This window comes from Dermochelys coriacea, chromosome 11 (assembly GCF_009764565.3).
Source record: "Dermochelys coriacea isolate rDerCor1 chromosome 11, rDerCor1.pri.v4, whole genome shotgun sequence".
Lineage (NCBI taxonomy): Eukaryota > Metazoa > Chordata > Testudines > Dermochelyidae > Dermochelys > Dermochelys coriacea.
Window position 1 is genome coordinate 51,157,970 of NC_050078.2, and position 21,560 is coordinate 51,179,529.

A 21,560-nucleotide genomic window follows, 5' to 3' on the forward strand; every position below is an offset into this window, starting at 1 on the left:
CCATTTTGTAGGATTCAAATCAGAGCTTTCTTTCTTTCTTTCTTTCTTTCTTTCTTTCTTTCTTTCTTTCTTTCTTTCTTTCTTTCTTTCTTTCTTTCTTTCTTATTTGAATTTTGATTTTAATAATTTTGAATTTGCATGTCCTTTCCCTTCTCCCCCACCCCATTTTTTTGGTGCTGAATGCTATAAAAACAATGCCCCAGGCTTTTCCCACTGTTACATTTTTTTCTTTTTTCTTTTGCTACATTGTTCTCTTTTCCAACTTTGGAAAAATGACAAAATGACAAAAGAAAAATGAAAAAGGAAACATATCCCAGACATGCTTCATTCTGCTGCACACAGTGGCACAAAGGGGAACAAACAAGAAAACTGAATAGCTGTCATTTGAAATGTCTTAAGTTTAATATTTCAGTTTCATTTCCAGTAAAACTTGGGGAAAAAAATGAAGACTCCATGAAGGTACTTGGTTTTGAAAAATGGAAAAGTTTCATTAAAAAAAGCTTTGAACATACAATTTCAAAGAGTTCTAGAAATAACCCACTCTGAGCATCCCAGATGTCCTAAGCACTTGGAAATGGTATAATTCAGTAAAGAACTTAACTGTTTAAAAAAAAAGTTACAAGCATGTATTTCTTTGTGGGCAGTTTACTTACTGTATTTCTACAACAGTGATACTAATGGACTTGATACTTCAATATTTTTTATATTGCTCTTAGAGCCAGATCTTTCGTGCACTGCCCAACCTCCCACTGATGGGTCTTTGGCTTGTGGAACATTATCTTATCCTGGCAATGGAATGAACAAATGACAGTTCTGTGTACCATTCTGCATGAAAAGCACTGGTTTCCATCGGAAACTGTGGTGTAAGAGCAGAAGTTGGCCTGAGAATTTACCCACTTTGCTTCTCCTGCAAAGTCTGATCATAATTAAGTATGTGTGTATGTGCAACGGGTTTTCCCTCTTTATTGACAGCCTTCCTAAGAGGCTTGACAATAAACTCTCTCACTACACATTTTGCCTGTTTCCTTTTAGCAAGTCTTTACTTCTCCTTCCCTCCCCATGTTTCTAATAACAAAAGCCATTATGGTTTAGTATTGCTTACTACCATGATTATTCACTAGCATCGTGTATAGTGTCAGGAGTTGAACAGACACAAATAGTGTGTGTAGGTCCTACAAAATATAGTTATTTTTGTTGGTTATGGAGAACAGGTATTTTAGATTTTGAAGGCAATTTCTCAGCATTATTAATGTTTTTAAGGTAGCACAACTGTCTGGCTAATACTAAATTGTTGAGCAAAGATCCTTTAACTTTTGACTTAGAGGTCTTCTAAAATACTTCCTGAGACTTGCAAGCCTAATGCTATTCCCTCACCTCCCCATCACTACAGAAGGAAGGTGTACTCTAGTGCTTGTCTACGCTTGGACATTTACCAAAATACCTATTCTGGAATAATTATTTAAAATTTTAATATATAATTTCTAAATGGATTAAGTTAAATCAGAAAAGGGCAGTCTTATTCCAGAATAAGTGTGTCCACTTGTAGAGTTATACTGAAATAGCTATTTTGGTATATTTCCCAGTGTAGACAAGCCCTTACTGGTGAGTACTCTACTGGCCATTTTTATTGGATACTTTTCAAATAGAATTTGAAAGAGAACATAATTTCTTAAACAGATCCAAGAAGGACTCCAAGGAGGCAAAAGAACCATATATTTAAGGAAACAGGGCCAGATGGAATAGCACCATAGAGTGTTGTCTGCATTAGCTTCTGCAAAGGACGCAGAGCAGTCCCATACCGTCTCTGCACTAACTGGAAAAAATGCAGGAAATAAACTTTCCAAGGGTGGTGTCATAACTACTTAACCTGGGTTCTCCAGTGGGCCTGCCTGAGGCACAATGCATTCTGGAACTCTTGCTTGACTGGTGCAGGTCTGTACTACCCCCAGTAGAGGCTTTCGTGGCTTTGGGGATCAAATTGAGGTATCTTGTTGGGGATTGGCGACATCACAGGCAATTAATCTAATCTGAAGATGGATTAATTTTGAATGTCAAAACATAGTTTTATCATTTGAATGGGGTGTATAAATGGAGACAGGGTCTAACAGAGGTATCCCCAGTCATCTGTCTATGGTAAGCAATTGCAGATGACACAGAAAGTGTGGGCCAGTTTCTTTCTGAAAGCTCAAACCAAGAGTGTGGAGCAAGATTTTTTTTGCATGGACCCCTCTGTTAACACTGAAAGTCTGTGATGTGTTACCAGAAATGGCAAAAAGAAAAGGAGTACTTGTGGCACCTTAGAGACTAACAAATTTATTAGAGCATAATGAAGTGAGCTGTAGCTCACGAAAGCTTATGCTCTAATAAATTTGTTAGTCTCTAAGGTGCCACAAGTACTCCTTTTCTTTTTGCGAATACAGACTAACACGGCTGCTACTCTGAAACCAGAAATGGCAGTGTGCTACTCAGGTTGTAAATTTGTTACTGTCAGGTTGTATGTGATAAACTGAAACCATCACAAATAGCCTCTTTTTTATTTGAGCTAGAATCTTACACGTGAAACCAAAATGACATTTTTACCCCTCATTCAAGTATTGATCAGTATATTTATGGCTTTGATAAATCCCTCATGCTGCTTTCTGTTGCGGCCTTGTGTTTAAGAGAAAAATTGGTAATGTGATACATTTGTGCTTACCAGGACTCTACTCTCTAGTATATGAAAACTCCATAACACTTTTGTGCATCATGGCACCATTTTGGACATATCTTTATGAACTAACCTCATGTTATACGAACTATTAACAGTCAGGAGTCGTTCAGGGTCCAGAAGAGGAGATTCACTACAGTACTATGAGGGTGACTGCAATGAACAGGCTGTGAAAAAAAACATCCTAGTAACTGTGGAACAAATTGTAGCCAAAGATCCCTCAGTTATTTCCCAGTGCAACAGACACCCAAACACCTGTGGCAATGTCAGAATATCAGATCTTTCTGTTAACTGTGGGCCTGGAAACAACCAAAGAGGTAACAAATTGTCTTTTCAGAACATTGTTAATGTCACTGTGGTAGTGGTGGACAGTATTTTTTCTCCTACCTGTTTTTTAATATGCTTCATAATGTCTTCTCTCCATTTGTGGTAATTCATAATATGCAATCATTTGTGATTAGCTGAGGCATAACATAAACCATAATCTTAAAGGCATACATATTTAATGCCCTAACCTATCACTAATGTGCACCATTAGCTCCCATCATTCTTGATGGGAGCTGGAAATCCTTTTCTACTTGCTTTAAACTACATCTATTTAACTCATCAAAATCATATATTTTAAAATATAACAGCTGTATTGTAATGTACTAAACATTGGCTTTCAGAAAGTACTTCAGGTGAGCATGAGTTTACAGAAGTGTGTAATGTGTCAAAGTCCAATGCATCTCATAGAAGCTATGTGGAAATTATGAAAGGATAGACAGCTGTAAGATCAGTGTGTCAACCTTTACTTGAATCCAAAATGTATTAGCTGAAAGATATGATTCTGCAGAGGTCCTCAGAAGTGGGATGAATGAAAATGAGTCCACAATAAAGGCACTCAGGGAGATCTGCCATACAAGTACTTCTGTAGGTGACGTTGGTTTGGGAACATGATGGCAATGAGCCCTTTCTCTCTTTTTGTGGATTGGGTAGAAGCAAGGTGGACAAACATTAAAAAGTTTTGTTTCATTGTAATTCATCTTCTTTGTTCTGGACTTTTGCTGTTAATTTTTGGTGTTGTTCATTTTAGTTGCAGTCCAGAGTGAAAGACTGGTAGGATAGACTCTCTCACAACGTTTTATTATTTGCTACTTGTGGATCAAGCCAAAAACTAGGTTGTGACCAGGGCTCTGGGGGCGGGGGCCACATTGAGATTGTTCAATCAGGGCAAACTGCAAAGAACGGGGCAGATGATCCCCAAAACTGGAGGTTATTTGTAATAATTAGATTCAGCAAGCCAGCAATACAACAGCTTCTACAATACCTTACTGGTTACCCAGAAGCCAAAAGCACAGTTGCCTTAAAACAACACAGCCTTGGGCTCCTACCCAGACAGCCAAGTCAAATATGATGAGGATTACTGAAAATCTTGTTCATCATATAAAAAGTTCTACCAAGCCCAAAGGATCAGACACATTACCCACCAGGCCACTGATTATTTCAGATGTTACCCAAATACACACTTACAGCCAATTCTTATTAAATAAACTAAAAATTATTTAAAAAGAAAAGAGAGAGAGTATTGGTTAAAAGGTCATTATACATACAGTTTTGAATAAAGTTCTTAGGTCAGTTTCATAGTAGAGATGGTGAGCTTCAGAGTTACAAAAGGTTCTTTCAGAATCCGTTCTGTAGGTCACAGTCCAATGGCCAATATCAGGGTGACCCAGGCTGGATCTGGGGATCTTTGTCTTGTGACTCAAACTTCCCCGGATGAAGCTTAAGCAGATCTGACATGCAGGCTCAAGAGCTCTTTTTATAAATCCCTGGCTGGCTATTGTAAGCCTCTTGACAGCAGGTGTTCCTTGGGTGAAGAATAGTGGCTTTGAAGTAACCTCCTATTTCCTAAGCATCACCGGTAATTAGCTATATGAGTTAACATAAGGCAACTGTCCATCTCCTGCCATTTACAGGTAATTTACTACATACTTCAAAGAGAAATGAAGACAATGATATTACTACACTCACAGTTCATCTAAATGTTAACATCTCCTTTTGATCTCTGAATTGACAGAATACAGCGACATACAGGAGCCGTTTGGTTACACAGTCAACGTCTAACAATATATATGTAAACACACAAAAAACCACAACTATTATCTATTAATATATCTCTAAAGGTTGAATCAGGGTCAATTAGCCTTGCTAGTTGTGTAACTCTTTCTGTTTTACCCTGTGTTACGTAGGCAGATCAAATTTATTTAACAATCTATCTATCTATCTATCTATCTATCTATCTATCTATCTATCTATCTATCTATCTATTTGACTTTTTAAAAAGGTCACATTTAGATCACCTTCAAATTCGGGGGAAAATTTTAGGGATCCTATTTTTGGCTCTCTCTGCTTTTAAGTGTTCAGAGCTCTCAAGATTACCTGAATTTGCTTCTTTATACTGCCATGTCACAGTATCCTATCTGTATGCTGTGCCATAAATGTCTGTGCCAAAATATGGGCTTTTTTTGCTATTTGTATTCTTTTGTTGACAAGTTTCCATTTTTGCTTTAAATAATTTTTTTTTATTATTTCCCTGCAAGCTTCCTGATTCAATTCATAGATTCATAGATACTAAGGTCAGAAGGGACCATTCTGATCATCTAGTCCGACCTCCTGCACAGCGCAGGCCACAGAATCTCACCCACCCACTCCTATGAAAAACCTCACCCATGTCTTTTGTACTTCATTAAAGATTTCATATATTTCAAATAGAGCCCAATTTAATTAGCTTTTAATTACAGCTGCAGCAAACTGTTTACTAGAGATTCTTAGTCTAGTGAACAAGCCCCTGTAGAAAACAAGAGCTATTTAGTCTTAGAGAAAAGTGAAAAATAGCCATTTTAAAAATCAGAATGGAAATATTTTGCCCACATCACACAATGCAATGGGAATTTTCTGAAATTCCCATTTAAAGGATCCCCATTATAGAAGAATTGTTCTCCAGAACATGGGGATAAAGATTCTGGGGGAAGGCCAAGAGCAGTGTGGTGACTTGACTAAATTCCAGTTGAGTAAGTGTATTCTATTCAACCCAAATTCTCCTATAGTTTCAATTGGCTTAGGCAATTTTTACTTTCACATTCTGATTTGGCAGTAATTTACACCACATTGCACTCCCTTTGCACAGGTACACGTTACATAAGGTGCCAAAGGCAGTGCACAACCTTTCCTGAGTATGCGCTACGCGGTGGGCGGCATAGATGTCACTTTTCAAAGGTGGGTGAAGCATTTATGTCCTAAAAGTATCCTGATATGTCTAATTAATGTCTTTTTTTTTAAGCTTTAAGAGCCATATTTTCAAAGATATTAAAGTGCTGTTCTGCAAGTCCCTAAATACCTTTGAAAACCCATCAAACCCTAAGTCCTGGTGAAATTCTCCTCTCAGTTACACTCAGTGTGAAGCCCGATGACTTCAGTAAAGTTTAACTGGGATAATGGAGAGAAAAATTTAGCCCATTGTAAGTAAAATCAATATGCTTTGTTGAGAACTAATTATGGGCCGAATCCTGGCACTATTGCTAAGCATTGGCAAATCTCCCATCGACTTCCCTAGGATCCAGATCTGGTCCAAATGTCTTAAATACTGTACAATGGCACAATGCCTTTGCATAAAGTGTATTGCAATTCTATTCAGTTAAGAAACATGCAGTTAAATAACCTTAGATCTGAGCAGCAGGGTTGTCTCATTGCATCTTATTGTGAAACATAGACTATCAATATTACTTTCTTATGCTTCTTAGCATTTGGAATAGCCAAAGTCTGATATATATTATTATGTGTATTGTTCTTTCCTCAGATACTGAACCACCTGTAGTGATCTCCTGTCCTCAGAACATTGAGATAGAAACCAAAAAAGGAAACCCCTACTGGAATGACTTGCCCGAATTGTCTTGGAAGGAGCCTGTGTTTGAAGACAACTCCAGGGGTCCACTGACAATCATAAAAGGAGGGTCCAATGTTAATAATGGAGACAAACTGGCATATGGCCAATATTCAGTGGAATATATAGCAACAGATATTTCAGGAAACCAAGCCAAATGTTCCTTTGAGATCTCTGTGAAATGTATGTGTTTGGCTTATACTCAAGGTCAACAGAATAGAATATAATGAAGTATTAATGCTAATTGTCCTGTGGCATTTATTGTTTGATTATTAATACCAAGTGAGGATATAAACCCTCACATTTTGTCTACATTTACAGGCCATTTATATGCAAGGGTGAAAACATGTTCCCCCTCCCCAGCTCCAGGGCTGTCCCTACCCATAAGCAAAGTACGCAGCTGCGTAGGGGACCAGGAACTTTGGGGCACCAAATTTCCTGGTGCCCTACACAGCTGTGTGCTGCTCCAGCCCCTGCTCCCCCCCCAGCCCCACTTCTTCCCACCCCTGCTCTGCCCCCGCTCTGCCCCCACTTCACCCCTTCCCCAAAGCCCATGCCCCTGCTCTGTCCCTGCCCTGCCTTTTCCCACCCATCCCACTCCCCTGAGGACTGCAGCAGGGTCAGACCTACATTCACCGGTGGTGGCGGGAAGTGCAGCAACCCAGACCCAGCCCGCTCTGCACCATGGATGACGGCTGGGGGGTGGTTCCCCCCCTTCCCCCAAAGCCTGGGAGCCAAGGGAGCAGAGTGGATGGGCCTGCTCTTCGCTCACTGGGCGTCAGGAAGTGGAATGACCCAACCCCAACCCACTCCATTCCACCGGCTTGTGCTGCGGCGGGGATGATTTCCCCTCTGCCCCCAAGCCTGCTCCTGCTTCCCCCCTGCCAGAGGCCTGGCGCTCCTGGTGGGGGGTGGGGGCTGTGTAGTGCACCAAAATGTATAGGGATGGCCCTTCCCGGTTCTTACAGCTTTGCTCTCTGTCCTCACATAGCACACTAGCTTTTCACTGAAGCCTATGTGTCAGCTCTGTGTAAAGAATTGCTTCCTTCAGTGGCTCCAGATACAGATCTTAACACAAGTTATAAAATTCAAACCAACCTGTTATAATGAAATATGAGCCTCAGAGGCAAAGTTTGGCTCCAGATTGGAAGTTGGGGCAGAGACAAGGCTTGAGGGGAAAGATCTGATATTCTGATTCAGGCTCCTCTCTATTAAAAGAAATCATCTGTAACAAACAAGTTTTCAGAAGTGGTCACTCACTCATTTTGTGTGCCACAGTTGTGTGGGGTATCCCATTTGAGACATCTTGTGCCTGATTTTCAGGGCTACTAAGAACCCACTTTCCACAGAGTACCCCAGGAGTAGGTAACACCAATTCCCTGAACACTTCTGAAAATTTTAGCTGTGTTCCTTCTGATGATTACCTGTTCTGTTCATTCCCTCTGGGGTACTTGGCACTGGCCACTGTCGGAAGACAGGATATTGGGCTAGATGGACCTTTGGTTTGACCCAGTATGGCCGTTCTTATGTTCTTATGTCCATACATGCTCCCAAATACTATTTCCAGTATAATGCTATAATGAATTGCTGAAGACTGGCTGAGTCTTATGCCCACACAGGGGTTCAATCCCAAACTTTTCCTATGTTACACAAATAGGCACATAAGAATTGCTTTCCCTTTACATGCAGTAGGGGGCTATTCACATCATCTTGAAGATTTACCCAACAGCGACATTATTATCGTGCATATGAATTTATAGTAATATTTTAAGAATTTCTGTTAAGATTTTGCATAATTTGCTTTTTAGTACATGTAAACAGTGTAACCCATTATTAACTCAGTTTTTATTGTTGTCTTTTTTTATGTATACACAAAGCAATTGCATGCACCATGGAATTGCCGGAGCATGGAGCCATAGTCTGTGGCTATCCGTCAGTGGAAGGCATGGACCTCATGACCATTGACTGTATTGTATTGTGTCAAAGCAAATACCAGTTTAGCAGGGATCCATATCCAATATATGCATGCTCAGAGGAGGGACTTTGGTGGACCTTCACAAGCACATTCACGCCCATTGGCCCAAATTTGCCAAGTTTAAACCATAAGTGCCTAGGTAAGAAAGTTTAAATGAATGAAAAGCTTTGTAACTAATTAAAAATTATTTTCATGTTATATTTTCACCACTTTGATGAGCCTCATGGCATGTAAATTATATTTCAAGTATTCATTAAAAGCAGTTTACCCTTTTTCTATAAATAACACTTGTCTGATTTCTCAAATCAGCACTTGAGGTGGGTTGAGTTCAGCTGCTTGATTTACTTAATTATAGATTAAAATATGCTGAGGGAGTATAGATATTTCACATTAATTATGTCCTTGAAGAGCTGTGTTCTGATCACCAACCCTGAGTCTTTATACAGAAAATGGAGCCATATCAATGAGAGACCATCCACTCTCTAACCAGCGGGGGATTACAGGAATAAAGCACCATTGCTTTATTAACTGATTACTTTTTACAAGAACAGAACCTGAATATATAGGACTTGCACAGGGACCTTTCTAGGGCTTGCATATTGGGCACAAGCAAACAATAAGCCTTTTAAAGTGGCTAAATGTAAATGTATACATTTGTAAACAAAGCATGTAGGCCATACACACAGGATGGCGGACTCTGTCTTGGGAACCATGACGCTTAAAAAGATTTGTGAGTTGTGGTGGAGAATCACCTGAATGTGAGCTCCCAGTGCAATGCTGTAGCCAAAAGGGTGAACGCGTAATGGTTGGCTGCACCAACACAGGATCTCGAGTAGAAGTAGAGAGGTTATTTTACCTCTCTGTTTGGCACTGGTATGACTGCTGCTGGAACCCTGTCTCCAGTTCTGGTGTTCACAATTTAAGAAGGACATTGATAAATTGGGAAGGACTCAGAGAAGAGCCACAAGAATGACTAGAAAAAACATGTCTTATAGGGATAGATTTAAAGAGCTCAATCTATTTAATTTAATAAAGAGAAGATTAAGGGGTGACTTGGTTACACGCTGTAAGGGCCTATATAGGGAACAAATATTTGCTAATGGACTTTTCAATCTAGCAGAGAAAGGTATAACACAATCAAGTAGCTGGAAGTTGAAGCTAGGCAAATTCAAACAGGATATATAGCATACATTTTTAACAGTGAGAGTAATTAACCATTGGAACTATTTACCATAGGTAGATTCTTCATCACAGATAATTTTTAAATTAAAATTTGATGTACTTCTGAAATCTGTGCTCTGAGAATTATTCTGGGGAAGTTCTGTGGCCTGTGTTATACATGAGTTCAGATGATGATCACAGCGGTTCCGTCTATCCTTGGAATATATGAATCTATATAAGTTTTTTGGCTCTTTTGGGGGCAGAACTGTGTCTATCTTTGTGTTTGGAAAGTGTCTCGCTATTCTGAATACTATCACAGTATAAATAATTATAAGAACCCACTAGCACATCCTGAGACATCCATGTGACTCATCTTTAGTTGCTTCGACAGTCCCAGGGTTACAGTAGTAACTATAGCCCATACATCTTCATAGTGGCTTCTAGAAGGTGGATGCGTGAAGACTGTGGACGCATTGGTCATGACCATGCCCTCTCCCCTGACTCATCCTAGGCCTAAAGAGAGAGAGAGAGAGAATGAACATGAAGCATTGTTCCAGGCAAAAGGGTCTATGATATAAAATTTTTCTTCAGTCTCTCTCTTCAGCTTGCCATGCTCAAAATTCAGAAAATCGTTGGCATAATTTTGATTGCATTCTCTCCTATTCATTTTATTTATTTTGACCCTGATCCTGCAAAAATATATACATGTGTGTCATGATAAGCATGAGAGTAAACCCAGTCAGTTTATATACTTCAGATTACAAACACATTTGTAAGTCTTTGCAGGGTCCTTTTTCTAGGGGTTCATTCAAAACCCACTAAAAGCAATGTGAGCCTTAGTCCTTACCTTTAATCTTACCAATTTTAGGATATTTGTCGTATTAAAAGTTCCAGATATGTAAACATTAAAATCAAAACTATCCTCATAGCGTTTGGTACGTATAAATTGAAAAATAGGATGTTCTGCATCACTGAGGTGACCGGCTAGGTCAAAATTAATCCTGTATTTTCTTTGCCTGTTTCTTTAGAACCAGATATCCATAAAAAGCCAAAAGTTGTTGATCAGAACTTTTACTTTGATGGTGACTGCCATGACAGAGCAGTGCAAGACGTGCTGGTAGGACACTTGGAATATTTTCAGAGGAAAACTTCAGCTTATCAGTACTGTAAATTAAACAGAGAGTTCTGCAGAAAGTGGAATGGCTACCGCAATGTAACAGTGTTCTGTGGAAGCATGTGAGATGGAATGACTGTATTGCTTGTTACTTTTTTTTTAGAATGTATTTTCATGCATGTGAGAACTACACATTATCCAAGTATTCAGACTGTTCCTTGAAAGCAGTTTGTGCTGTAACTTTTATTTCCTCTTGTAAAATAAAATTAGGGTAAAAATATAATCACTATCATTTTCTTTCTTCTGTGGATGAAACTGAACTTTAAACCACAGGTTGGTTGGTTGGTTGGTTTTTACTGGTGCAAAAGAAAATGGTCAAATATCTTGAGCTTCCCCTATTTTTGCTACTACTTGAGAAATTTGGCATTGTGAGTTATAGACATGGACTGATAGGCGACAGGATACTAGTGTGTTACATTTGGGGATTTTTGGGTGGCTTCCACTTTTTTATTTTTTAATTATAATGTAAAACTGGTGAGGACAATTTTGAAGCCATATGTAGGAGTGTCATTATGGGGATATTTGTTAACACAAAGTTACACTAAGTTGTTTCAGAGTAGAGTGGCTGCTATTAAAAAGTCAGTATTTGTCAATAATTATGCTCCTCAGAGTTATGTAAGATTATGACAGTCTTTTTCATCCTAGTATTAGAATAGGCAGTATCTATTAGAACTTTGTGATAAGGGCATGCAAATACTGAGTATCAATAGAACTGGTTGAAAAAAAACAATTTTCCATGAAAAATTTAGAGGGATTTTTTTCTCCCCCATGTTTCATTCAACTTTATGACCAGCCCTGCTTGTTAATGGCCTCTATTCTATATTGTGAATTGGACTGTAAAATTATTTTACAGATAACAAGGTCAGTCCTGTCCAGAATTAAAATATATCAATATTTATGTCTTGTCTTGGATTCAGCGTCGGTAGTATCACTACCTAGCAACTGATATCTGTAGTTGCCTGAATTAGATAAAGACACTGTGTCTGAGCCTTCGCTGGCATAGCTTGCTCTCGCTCTTAACTGAAATGTAGTTGTGTCATTTTTACCAGCTGATGATTTGGCCTAGTATAGCTATTTTCGCAGAAAAAGATAGAAGACAAATGTAGTCTACTCATTAGGGCTCTGGAAAGTCAGGAGAAAGTTCCTTGTTTGGCCATTAACTTGCTGTGAAATGTTGGGTAAGTCACTTAAGTTGTCTGTACCAGAGGTTCTCAACCTACGGTTTGCTGCTCCCCGGGGGACTGTGAGCCCTTTTGGGGGACAGAGGGGGTGCAGAGCCCCGCAGCCGAAACCCAGTGCCCTGAGCTCCGGCCCCCTCTGCAGGGCTGAAGCCGGGACTGGGGGGGGGGGGCTGAAGCCGAGAGCCCCAGTGTTTCCCCCTCCCTGCCCAATGAAGTTGTGAGCTGTGCAGGACTGGAGCCCTGAGCCCTGGCGTTCCCCGCAGGCAGAAGCCCTGAGTCCATGGGCAGAGTTGGGGGGCATAAGGGTGTTGCCCCCCCAAACTGCAGTGCCTTACCCAGAGCAGAGCAGTCTCCCCACTGCCTCCTTTCCCCCATCCCCCCCTCAGGCCCAGCCCTTGGTCAGATTGTAGGTGGGAAGCCAGAGCCAGGCAGTGCGGGGCAGGTGGAGCCATGGAGTGGGCAGCTGTGGCATTCCCCCGTCTGCTGCTGGTGTCTGGGGTTGTGGCTGCTCCTCAGTTCCCAGCCCTCTTTGACTGCTCACACCTGGGTGGAGGGACCCAGCTCTGGGGCCAGCAGAGCCCTCAGGGAGCAACCTCCGCAGGGGGAGCCCTCCTGGCACAGAGTCCCTAGCGATTGTTTTCCCAGCACCCTGAGCTCCCCCACCCCCCACCTGTGCATTCCCTAGCTACACCCTTGCTGCACCCTGAACTAGCCCCCCCCTGCCTGCACACACAGCCCCAGCTACTCTCTTGCTGCACCCTGAACTAGCCCCCTGCCTGCACACAGCCCCAGCTACCCTCCGCCCGCACACAGCCCCTAGCTACCCCCTCCCTGCATCCTGAGCTCCCCCCCCACACTCCCACACAGCCCCTAGCCACCCCCTGCCTGCACCCTTAGCTACCCCCCATCCACACACGGCCCCTAGGTATCCCCTGCCTGCACCCTGAGCTACCCCACCCAGCCTGCACCCTTAGCTACCCCCTTGCCCACACACAGCCCCTACCCATCTCCTGCCTCTACCCTGAGCTACTCCCCTGCCTGCACACAGCCCCAGCTACCCCTCCCTGCACCCTGAGCTACCCCCCCGCCCGCATACAGCCCCCAGCTACTCCATGCTTGCATCCTGAGCTACTCCCCTCGCCCGTACACAGCCCCAGCTACTTCCTCCCCCTGCACCTGGAGCAGTTTTCAAACTTTTTGAGCTGAGTCCCCCATTTGAGTTATATTTTTTTGATAGCACCCCTTCCATGCCCCACCCCGGGAATCCTGACAGGCAGGTGAGGTGAGTCAGCAGGGTGGAAGTGGCACTCTCTCCTTGGACCCTGCTGTGTGGAGCTAGCCCTTGCCCTCCCAAAAAATAGAAGTGAAATTGCCTATGCCCCGCTCTCCTGCTGGGCCCTGGAGTTTTTATAGCATGTCAAAAGGGGTCTCAGCAAGAAAAAGGTTGAAAACCCTGGTCTATACCTCAGTATTCCCATATTTACAGTGGGATACTAATGCTTGCCAATGTTTCTAAAGAATTTGGAGAGCTACATCTGAAAAGCGCAGTATAACTGGTCAGTATTCATATTGTTACATTAAGGCAGAGGAAAAAATATAAAGATAGTTAAACTAGTTCTTAATGAAATAAACAGCAGGAATGCTGGGACCTATAATGAAATAAACAGCAGGAATGCTGGGACCTAGACATCGTTATGATTCTTGATTTATTAAAACAAAGCCTACCTAAATTCAGCATTCTTTATTCGTAATGTTTAGATGTCAATGAAAATAAGGTTCCTGCTGCTTTCGTTTTGTGAGTTAACAAACAATTTATTATGGGAAACGTAAACTGAACACTCTTTTTGGTCGTACCAGTTTAGGTTTCTGTTAGTAAATTGCTCTCATCTTTGAAATTAAAATGAGAGTGTGGCCCAGTCTTTCTAATAATAAATGCCACACATCCTGATGAATTGAGTAGGGGCTCAAAAACCTGAGCACAAGTACCTATGCTTTCAGTTTCTGTTACCAAGTACTTGCAGTAGAGAACGGGAACAAAAAAAAAGTTGCCACAAACCAACAAAAGCCAGGAACTTCATGATTATGGCAGGAATTTTAACCTCAGCTCCACCTGCTGTGCAACAAATAGTGAATGCCAAATGTCATATTTGTAATCAACCCTAAGAGGTAGCAAGTCCTATTACAGTGAGAATTTTAATTTCAATGGTGAATTGCCTGGCTTGTTGATTTTTTTGGCCTCTGTTGTCAGTTCAGTATTTCATGAAGTTTTTGGTCGTAACTTTCTAGCGACTGAATGGTGTGAGTATCACCTGTCATGAGAAAGTGAAAATACTTACAGTATAAATAGACATATCACATAGGACCCTTTGTAAACTAACTTCTGGATTAAAGACATACACATTTAGAGCTAAGTACTGCATTGCAAGATTACATATCCCTTCAATGGATGTCTCGAGACAGTTAGAAAGACCAAGCTTTGTTTGAGCTCTCTGGAATTCCTCATTGTCTGCTCTAGTCAAAACAATTGTTGGGGTTCTCGACCTTTTTCTTGCTGAGGACCCCCTCAACATGCTATAAAAACTCCAGGGTTGAAGATGCCTGGTTGAGAACCGCTGTGCTATGTCACTGTTCAACCACTTTTAATCACCACCAACCCCTAGTATGGCCGATCCAGTAGATACTACCATGTTGAAAATTAACAGTTTATTCCTATTCTTTGTTTGGTCTCTTACTGCAAATTTCTAATTCATGACAGCACTTTAGCCTTTTGTGAATGATATTATCAAAGGCTTTCTGAAAGTGCAAATAAATATTTACTTGTTTTTCCTTTATCTGCTACTTTGTTGACCGACGTAAATATATCTATTAGCTAGAAAAGGGTTGGTATGCCTTCCAAGAAACTGTAGTGTGTGTTGCCTATCATATCCTATTCAGCCAAGTTTTTAAGGTTCTGACCAATTAACTGGTATCAAAGTAAAATACACATACTAGTCTGTAATTCCCAGGAACCCTTCTAGCACTTTCCCCTCCAGATCTCTGGTACCATAGCTGATTTTAATGTGAGTTTGAATATTTTTTAATCAGTTCAGTCTCTTTATTCTTAAATTCCTTTTGAATGCTTGGATGGACTTCATCCAGGCCTTGCAACTTGCCATTGTTTAATTTGTCAATTAATTCCAGCTCCTGCTTTTTCTCATCCTGAATCTTTATCCATTCTATGTTTTTTAGTCGATGAAAAAGAGTAGGTATTTTCCCCCCATCCTCTGTGCTGAAGACTATTACGAAGAAAGCTTCTTTGCAACATCCTTATCTCCTTTAACTGATCCCTCGGGAGGGCTCATGAATACACTGATTCTTTGGCATGCACTCCATTTACAACCTCTGTAAACAATGTCTTGGTATTTATTTTTATATCTTTGGCTAATTGCTCTTTCAATTCCCCATTTGCCAACCTAATTTCCATCTTAGATTTTGTAAGCCATAATTTCTATTCTTTTCATTGACTTATGTGCTTGTATTAATACCAGGAAACAATTGTGGAAGATGTCAAGATATTGTTTCTCTGATATTATAGTTGACTGCTTTATATGCGGGTAGTTGAAGTTAACTACTATCAGTGCTATAGGCTCCTATTCAGCAAGGAATGTAACCATGTAAGTGGTCACATGGGGATAGAGCCACAGTTGGTATAATTTGTCATAGCAGCATTGTTGACTTCAAGGGGACCAGTTGTGGAACTACTTAATATACTTCAAAAGGACTATGCCTATGCTTAAAGTTAACCACATGCTTTAGTACCTTGCTGAACTGGAGTCTTTTAAGTTGCTTCTTTGATCATGCTTATCACTGTGTAATTGTAACCCCTTTCCTAAAATTTTGGCTTAGTTATTTTAACATACCTGGCATTTCTTGTGTGCTATGGCACATGACTCATCTTTGTCTAATACAACTGTGTCACAGACTGCCTTAGTCTATTTTATTTATCAAAAAATGCTATGGCCTTTGCTCTTCATCTGACAAAATTAAATAAGTTGTCAAAAGGAAACTATTTCACATTATGACAGGTTTCAGAGTAGCAGCCATCTTAGTCTGTATTTGCAAAAAGAAAAGGAGTACTTGTGGCACCTTAGAGACTAACAAATTTATTTGAGCATAAGCTTTCGTGAGCGACAGCTCACTTTATTGAATGTACCCGATGAAGTGAGCTGTAGCTCATGAAAGCTTATGCTCAAATAAATTTGTTAGTCTCTAAGGTGCCACAAGTACTCCTTTTCTTATTTCACATTAGTTTAGCAATGTTGTACTGTCAGGCATCTCTTCAAACAGAAGCCAGATGTTCTTTAAAGTTCAAAGTCCATAATTTATCATAATTAAAACATATTTGGGTTATTATGTGATCATCAGTCATAGCTGCAAAATACATTTCCCAGCTGCTTTTCTACTCATCTACTTACAGAATATGCTGCAAAAATAAATATGCATTTTACAACATGGTGAGATTTGTTATTGAACTGTTAGTGCAACAGGAAAGTTGTTAGGCAGATTCACTGATGACCCTGGACTCTGCAGATGCATTATGTTTGTGGAGAACTCTATGACTTGATGTGAAATAGGCTAAGCCCTGGTCTACACTGGTGCGGGGGGAGGGGGGAAAAATCGATCGAAGTTACACAACTTCAGCTATGTGAATAATGTAGCTGAAGTCGACATACTTAGATCGACTTACCAGGGTGTCTTCACTGCAGTGAGTTGACTGCTGCCGCTCCCCCGTCGACTCCACCTGTGCCTCTCATGGCACTGGAGTACAGGAGTCGATGGGAGAGTGCTCAGGGGTCGATTTATCGCGTCTAGACTAGACACGATAAATCAATCCCCACTGGATCGATTGCTGCCCGCCGATCTGGTGGGTAGTGAAGACATACCCTAAGTTTATTCAGCCCTTTTGTTCCCATAGGTATCCATGGAAAAGACACTCCAGCCGAATAATATTAGCAATTGACTATTTATATATGGCATTTAACCAAAGGCAGATTCAGAAGTAAGGGTGACATGAAGACACCATTAGTAGTGCAGCTATGGAAACGTGTGAATTGAAATCACTTGGGGTTCCATACAGGTGCTGGAGAATCTGCCTGTATGGCATCAGAAGCTTTAGGAGACTGTAATCTGCAGAACGTTAAAAAATACTCCAGCATTATGTAGTGCTACTAACAATTTTATACCTATTTCCCTAGATTCAGATTACTTTTCATATATAGTTTGGAAGGAGTAAAAAGCCTGAGCATTTGCTCACCTTTATTGCTATTGTAATAAATAGAAACCATGACATTTATATGTAAAACCTCTAAGAACTGAATAAGCATAATAATATTTTATTGATCAGAAAGTTAATACTTTGTTTATCAACAATTAAAATGAATGTTTCATAGGAACAGAGTGAAAATAAGACCAAAAATAATTTCACATTTTTTCATTTTGCTCTTACTTGATAAGCAATAAATACATTGCTATAGTCCATTAATCTTATTTACATTATACAATAATTTGAATGTTGCTTGATTTCTAGCATGACTCTTTTAGGACATGAAATGGTAACATAGGAGGATGTGTTTTAGCATATGTTCAGCCAAATACTCTAGCAGATCATTAACTTGAAAAATAATGAATGACAAAACAATTAGTAAATTAACATTTTAAAAAATGGAATCAACTGAGCACCCAGCAGTGAGCATGACCTAACTTCTTTGTGGCATTTTATTAACTGATAGCAGTAGCATAAAAATAGACACTCTCTCTCATTTGAAGTAAGATCCATAAACATATAAAACTAACACCTTAGTATTACAGATACCAAATACAAAATTAGATCCTAAACAAGACAGGTATTCCCCCAACCCTCTTTGAGACTTCAAATCCTCACTGAATAACATACTAACAGCAAACTACAGTTACTAAGAAATGCTGGCCTGGTAAAAAGAACTCTTTAAAAAAACCCCATAACTGTCTATATTCCTTCAGAGCACAGATAGTAACTACACCAGTGTTTGCTCAAACACAGTACAAAGTATATATAAAAAAGACCATGTGTGAAATCAGCGTAAGGATTTAATTCAAATTTATTCTGATAAAGGAGCATTTAGACCATTTCTTGATTGCCTGGATATGTGAGAGGGGTGTTGTAAGAAGAGAGTGTAGAGAACTTATTCTCTAATACAACAGCCATAGGCAAGAAGGTCTACCTCATGCGTAGGGACAAAATGTAGCTCTCACGCCATTTGGCACACCATGGCCACAAAGGATTGTTTCTCACCTCACCTTACTGGGGCTGCAGGCTGTTTCTTTTCTAAGAGTGTACACGGCTCTACATTGGGCCTGTCACTGTGAGCTGTTAGGATGGCTCTTGTACCAGAAGCTGTGGACCTCATTCTAACCCCCTACCTTCCCAATCCACAGCTCCTTAATGGAGCTATGAGCAGCCAATACTCCCTTCCACTAAGAGGTAAAAACCCCAGTAAAATCAGTAGAGTTGCATCATCTAATGGGAACATTAGGCCTCTAGAATTTAACTCACCAGCCAACAGAATTAATCTAAATTCAATTACCAGCCAATAGAAGGTTTAAACATATACATAAAGTTGCAAACTGCTGTGATGAAGACAAAAACTATTCACATTCTTATGAAATCTCAAACTGATAAGCCCTATAATGGCTGGCTAATTAGCTGTCTATTGAAGTCTGTTAGAAGACTAATGACATATCACCCTTAAAGGCCAAAACTGAATTATTCATATTCAACAATAAGCCTTTAAAACTGAGGTGTTCTGAGAAAGTATTTTTTAATCCTCTGGTGTTGGTTTTAATAAATCAGAAATACTTTTGCATGGCAATATTCTACCATCCACAGTACTAGATTTTTCATCATTTCTGTTTAGTTCACTTTATTCAGCCTTAAAAAAATACTTTTGAATAAGACTTTATCACGTGCCCCCCTTTTGATTTTTCTTCCTTTGTTTTGAAAATACACAATTTGTTTAAAACATAAAACATTTAAAAATACACAGAAAATGCTGTCTTTAAAGATATATTTTTCTTAAGACCTTAACAGATTCAAGCCTTATCCAATCAGTCACCATAAAATAATACTGAATTTCCCAAACAAGGCACTTCAGAAAGGCTCCAAAAGATTTTCATAAGATAGACTTGGTAAGTGTTCCAAAAACCACTGGAAAATGCCCCAAACCATCTTTTCTTATTACTCTAGCCTAGGCCAAAGAAGCTGGCTCTAAGATAATATTTATTTGCATGCCATGCAATCTTGCACGCCTTTCTCAGACAAAACTCCCACTGTATCAATGGGATTCGTTTTGCCTGATTCATAAACTAAGGAGCCAGGTATCAGGCATGTGGCAAGGAAAATATTTTTCTTTACATGTATGCAATCTTGCTCCAAGTCAGCAATCCGGCCTGAATTTAAAAACAACTTAAGCACTAGTTTAAGTTCCATCAAAGTCAAAGATAAAGATGGGCTTATCAGCTTTTCCAGATCAGGACCTCACTGGTCCTGCTCCCATTAAAGTCAATAAGAAACTTCCTTTTGCTTCATTTGTAGCAGGATCAGGCTGTCTGTCTACTAAAATAATTAAAAACATCTTGTAAAATTTAACATTGAAGAATAGAAGCAGTGGGGGTTTCATGCCTCAGATTTTGGGCATTGGCATCTGGATGCCTTTACAACATGCCTGGTTTAAAATACTGGCAAAAAATGAGCCAGATACATATCAACATCTCAGACTTGATTATCTTCAACAATCTGTCTTTCCTGACAGAGTTCAATCTTAATCACTTATTTAGGTTGTGTACTGGATGAATTTAGCAAATATATTATGACTAAGACAGTATTTACAAGATGAGTTCTCACAGGCAAATGATATGGCTTTCAATACAAAACAGTCTTTACACAAACTTTCAAGAGAATAAGAAATCCTTCATTGATTCCCTGCATACAAAATAATTGCCAACTTGGTCTACACAGTAGAAACGGAAGAGGCAAAGTCTGATTCTTTATATATGTACTTATATCTATATATGAACATATATGTGTGCATACCATATACATCCACACATATGTGCATATGTATATACACATGAGAAATACTTGTTTTAAGTTTGCATCATTCAGGAAAAACATGTCCCAAGTGAGGTAAAAATCTTCTGGCCACGAAGTCATTAACTCAAACTTCAAGTTCATGAGCTATGAGGACTAGAATGTGGGCAATACAGCATTTCTGCAGTCAACCATACAGCTTTTCAGATTTTAAAACAATATTCTCCATGTCATGGTAGCTTTTCCCATTTAAATGTTCACTCGTGAAATCGTGATTGAAGCTGTAGCCCTGAACATCACTGATGGATGATACCGTGTAGGAAGCTGTGCGCATAGCATCTGAGTGGCTGAAGCTGTGCTCAAATTGGATTTTGTACTGATTCCAGTGCCTTCTCAAAACAGCTTGGACCTATTCCATGAAAGGAAGAGGGACAAAATGTGTATAAATTACATGGAAAAATGCTTATGTGCGGGCCTTAAAATTAGTATACAGCATCAAAATCATGAGCTATTATGAAAGAAATACAAATTGAATTAGACTGTATTTTTGGTAAATCTAGACTAACATCATTATATTTAACATTTTTAATACATTCAATGCTCATGAAAGATTTTGGATTTATAGCTCCAGAGACTGGGCTATTCTATACCATGGGCCACAGAAGTACAAGTTCACACACTGCCTCAGCCCTAATGTGGTTATCCAAAGGTTATCTCTATTCATGATTAATGTGGTCAGATCCTCAGCAACATCAGTTGATATATGTCCATTGAAGTCCGATTTACACCAGCTTAGGATCTGGCCCAACAAGTCTTCTCTTATTTGTGATCAAGCCTTCATAAAACTAATGGCAAGGTAGTTTCAGCACATGTTCTTACCCTGGTTAAAAATAAATTTTATAGAATAGTCGAAGACCACAGCGGCCTCAGTTTGTTTACATGCTTCATTGTAAGGATGTTATGTATTTCACTGGTTTCCTCTAATACAATATGGCAAAACACCTGTGCAACAGGAAGACTGGATTTACTAAAGTGCTGTGTTAATGAAATTCACATGGAATTAGTTTTTGAGGGAAGGAGGCCAAGTTAGGAGTGATCAGAATGCTGGAACAGCTGCTTGTAAGAAAATCAAATTTATGGAAAAATCTTAATTTATGTTTTTGCTCAGATTTAAGCTCAGGGATTATGTATTAGTCTTACCACTAAACTGTATTATAGACCAAAGTGAACATTCATGTAACTTCACTGAAGTCAGTGTCGTTACAGGAGGGATCGAGTTTTAGCCCTATGGACCTGCATTCCTTCCCATCTACCTCCTAGCTTCCTTTATGCACAA

At 39.8% G+C, this 21,560-nt stretch overlaps 3 protein-coding genes across 5 annotated transcripts in view; 2 read left to right on the forward strand and 1 right to left on the reverse strand.

The window, feature by feature from the left end:
- Positions 1-848, forward strand: part of LOC122458159 (sushi repeat-containing protein SRPX-like) — a 93,642-nt gene extending 92,794 nt beyond the window's left edge. Inside the window, exon 5 of the mRNA XM_043505451.1 lies at positions 717-848. Within this exon, the coding sequence (XP_043361386.1) occupies positions 717-808 (92 nt within the window). The 3' untranslated portion in view covers positions 809-848. The remainder of the gene's footprint in view (positions 1-716) is intronic.
- A 1,903-nt stretch (positions 849-2,751) lies between these two features.
- On the forward strand, positions 2,752-11,183 carry LOC122458027. The gene is made up of 4 exons (XM_043504838.1): positions 2,752-3,024; positions 6,546-6,812; positions 8,507-8,743; positions 10,794-11,183. The coding sequence occupies exons 1-4, from the start codon at positions 2,784-2,786 to the stop codon at positions 11,003-11,005; spliced, it is 957 nt and encodes a 318-aa protein (XP_043360773.1). The 5' UTR covers positions 2,752-2,783; the 3' UTR covers positions 11,006-11,183.
- A 6,293-nt stretch (positions 11,184-17,476) lies between these two features.
- Positions 17,477-21,560, reverse strand: part of CALCRL (calcitonin receptor like receptor) — a 114,604-nt gene continuing 110,520 nt past the window's right edge. For all 3 annotated transcript variants that reach the window (XM_038421841.2, XM_043505452.1, XM_038421842.2), the window contains one exon: positions 17,477-20,633. In XM_038421841.2, the coding sequence (XP_038277769.1) occupies positions 20,412-20,633 (222 nt within the window). In that variant the 3' untranslated portion in view covers positions 17,477-20,411. The remainder of the gene's footprint in view (positions 20,634-21,560) is intronic.

Coding starts and splice junctions, on each gene's coding strand:
- LOC122458027 (XM_043504838.1), top strand. CDS start 2,784: ATGTTATACGAACTATTAACAGTCAGGAGTCGTTCAGGGTCCAGAAGA. Junction 6,813..8,506: donor CTTTGAGATCTCTGTGAAAT/GTATGTGTTTGG, acceptor GTATACACAAAG/CAATTGCATGCACCATGGAA. Junction 8,744..10,793: donor TTTAAACCATAAGTGCCTAG/GTAAGAAAGTTT, acceptor CTGTTTCTTTAG/AACCAGATATCCATAAAAAG.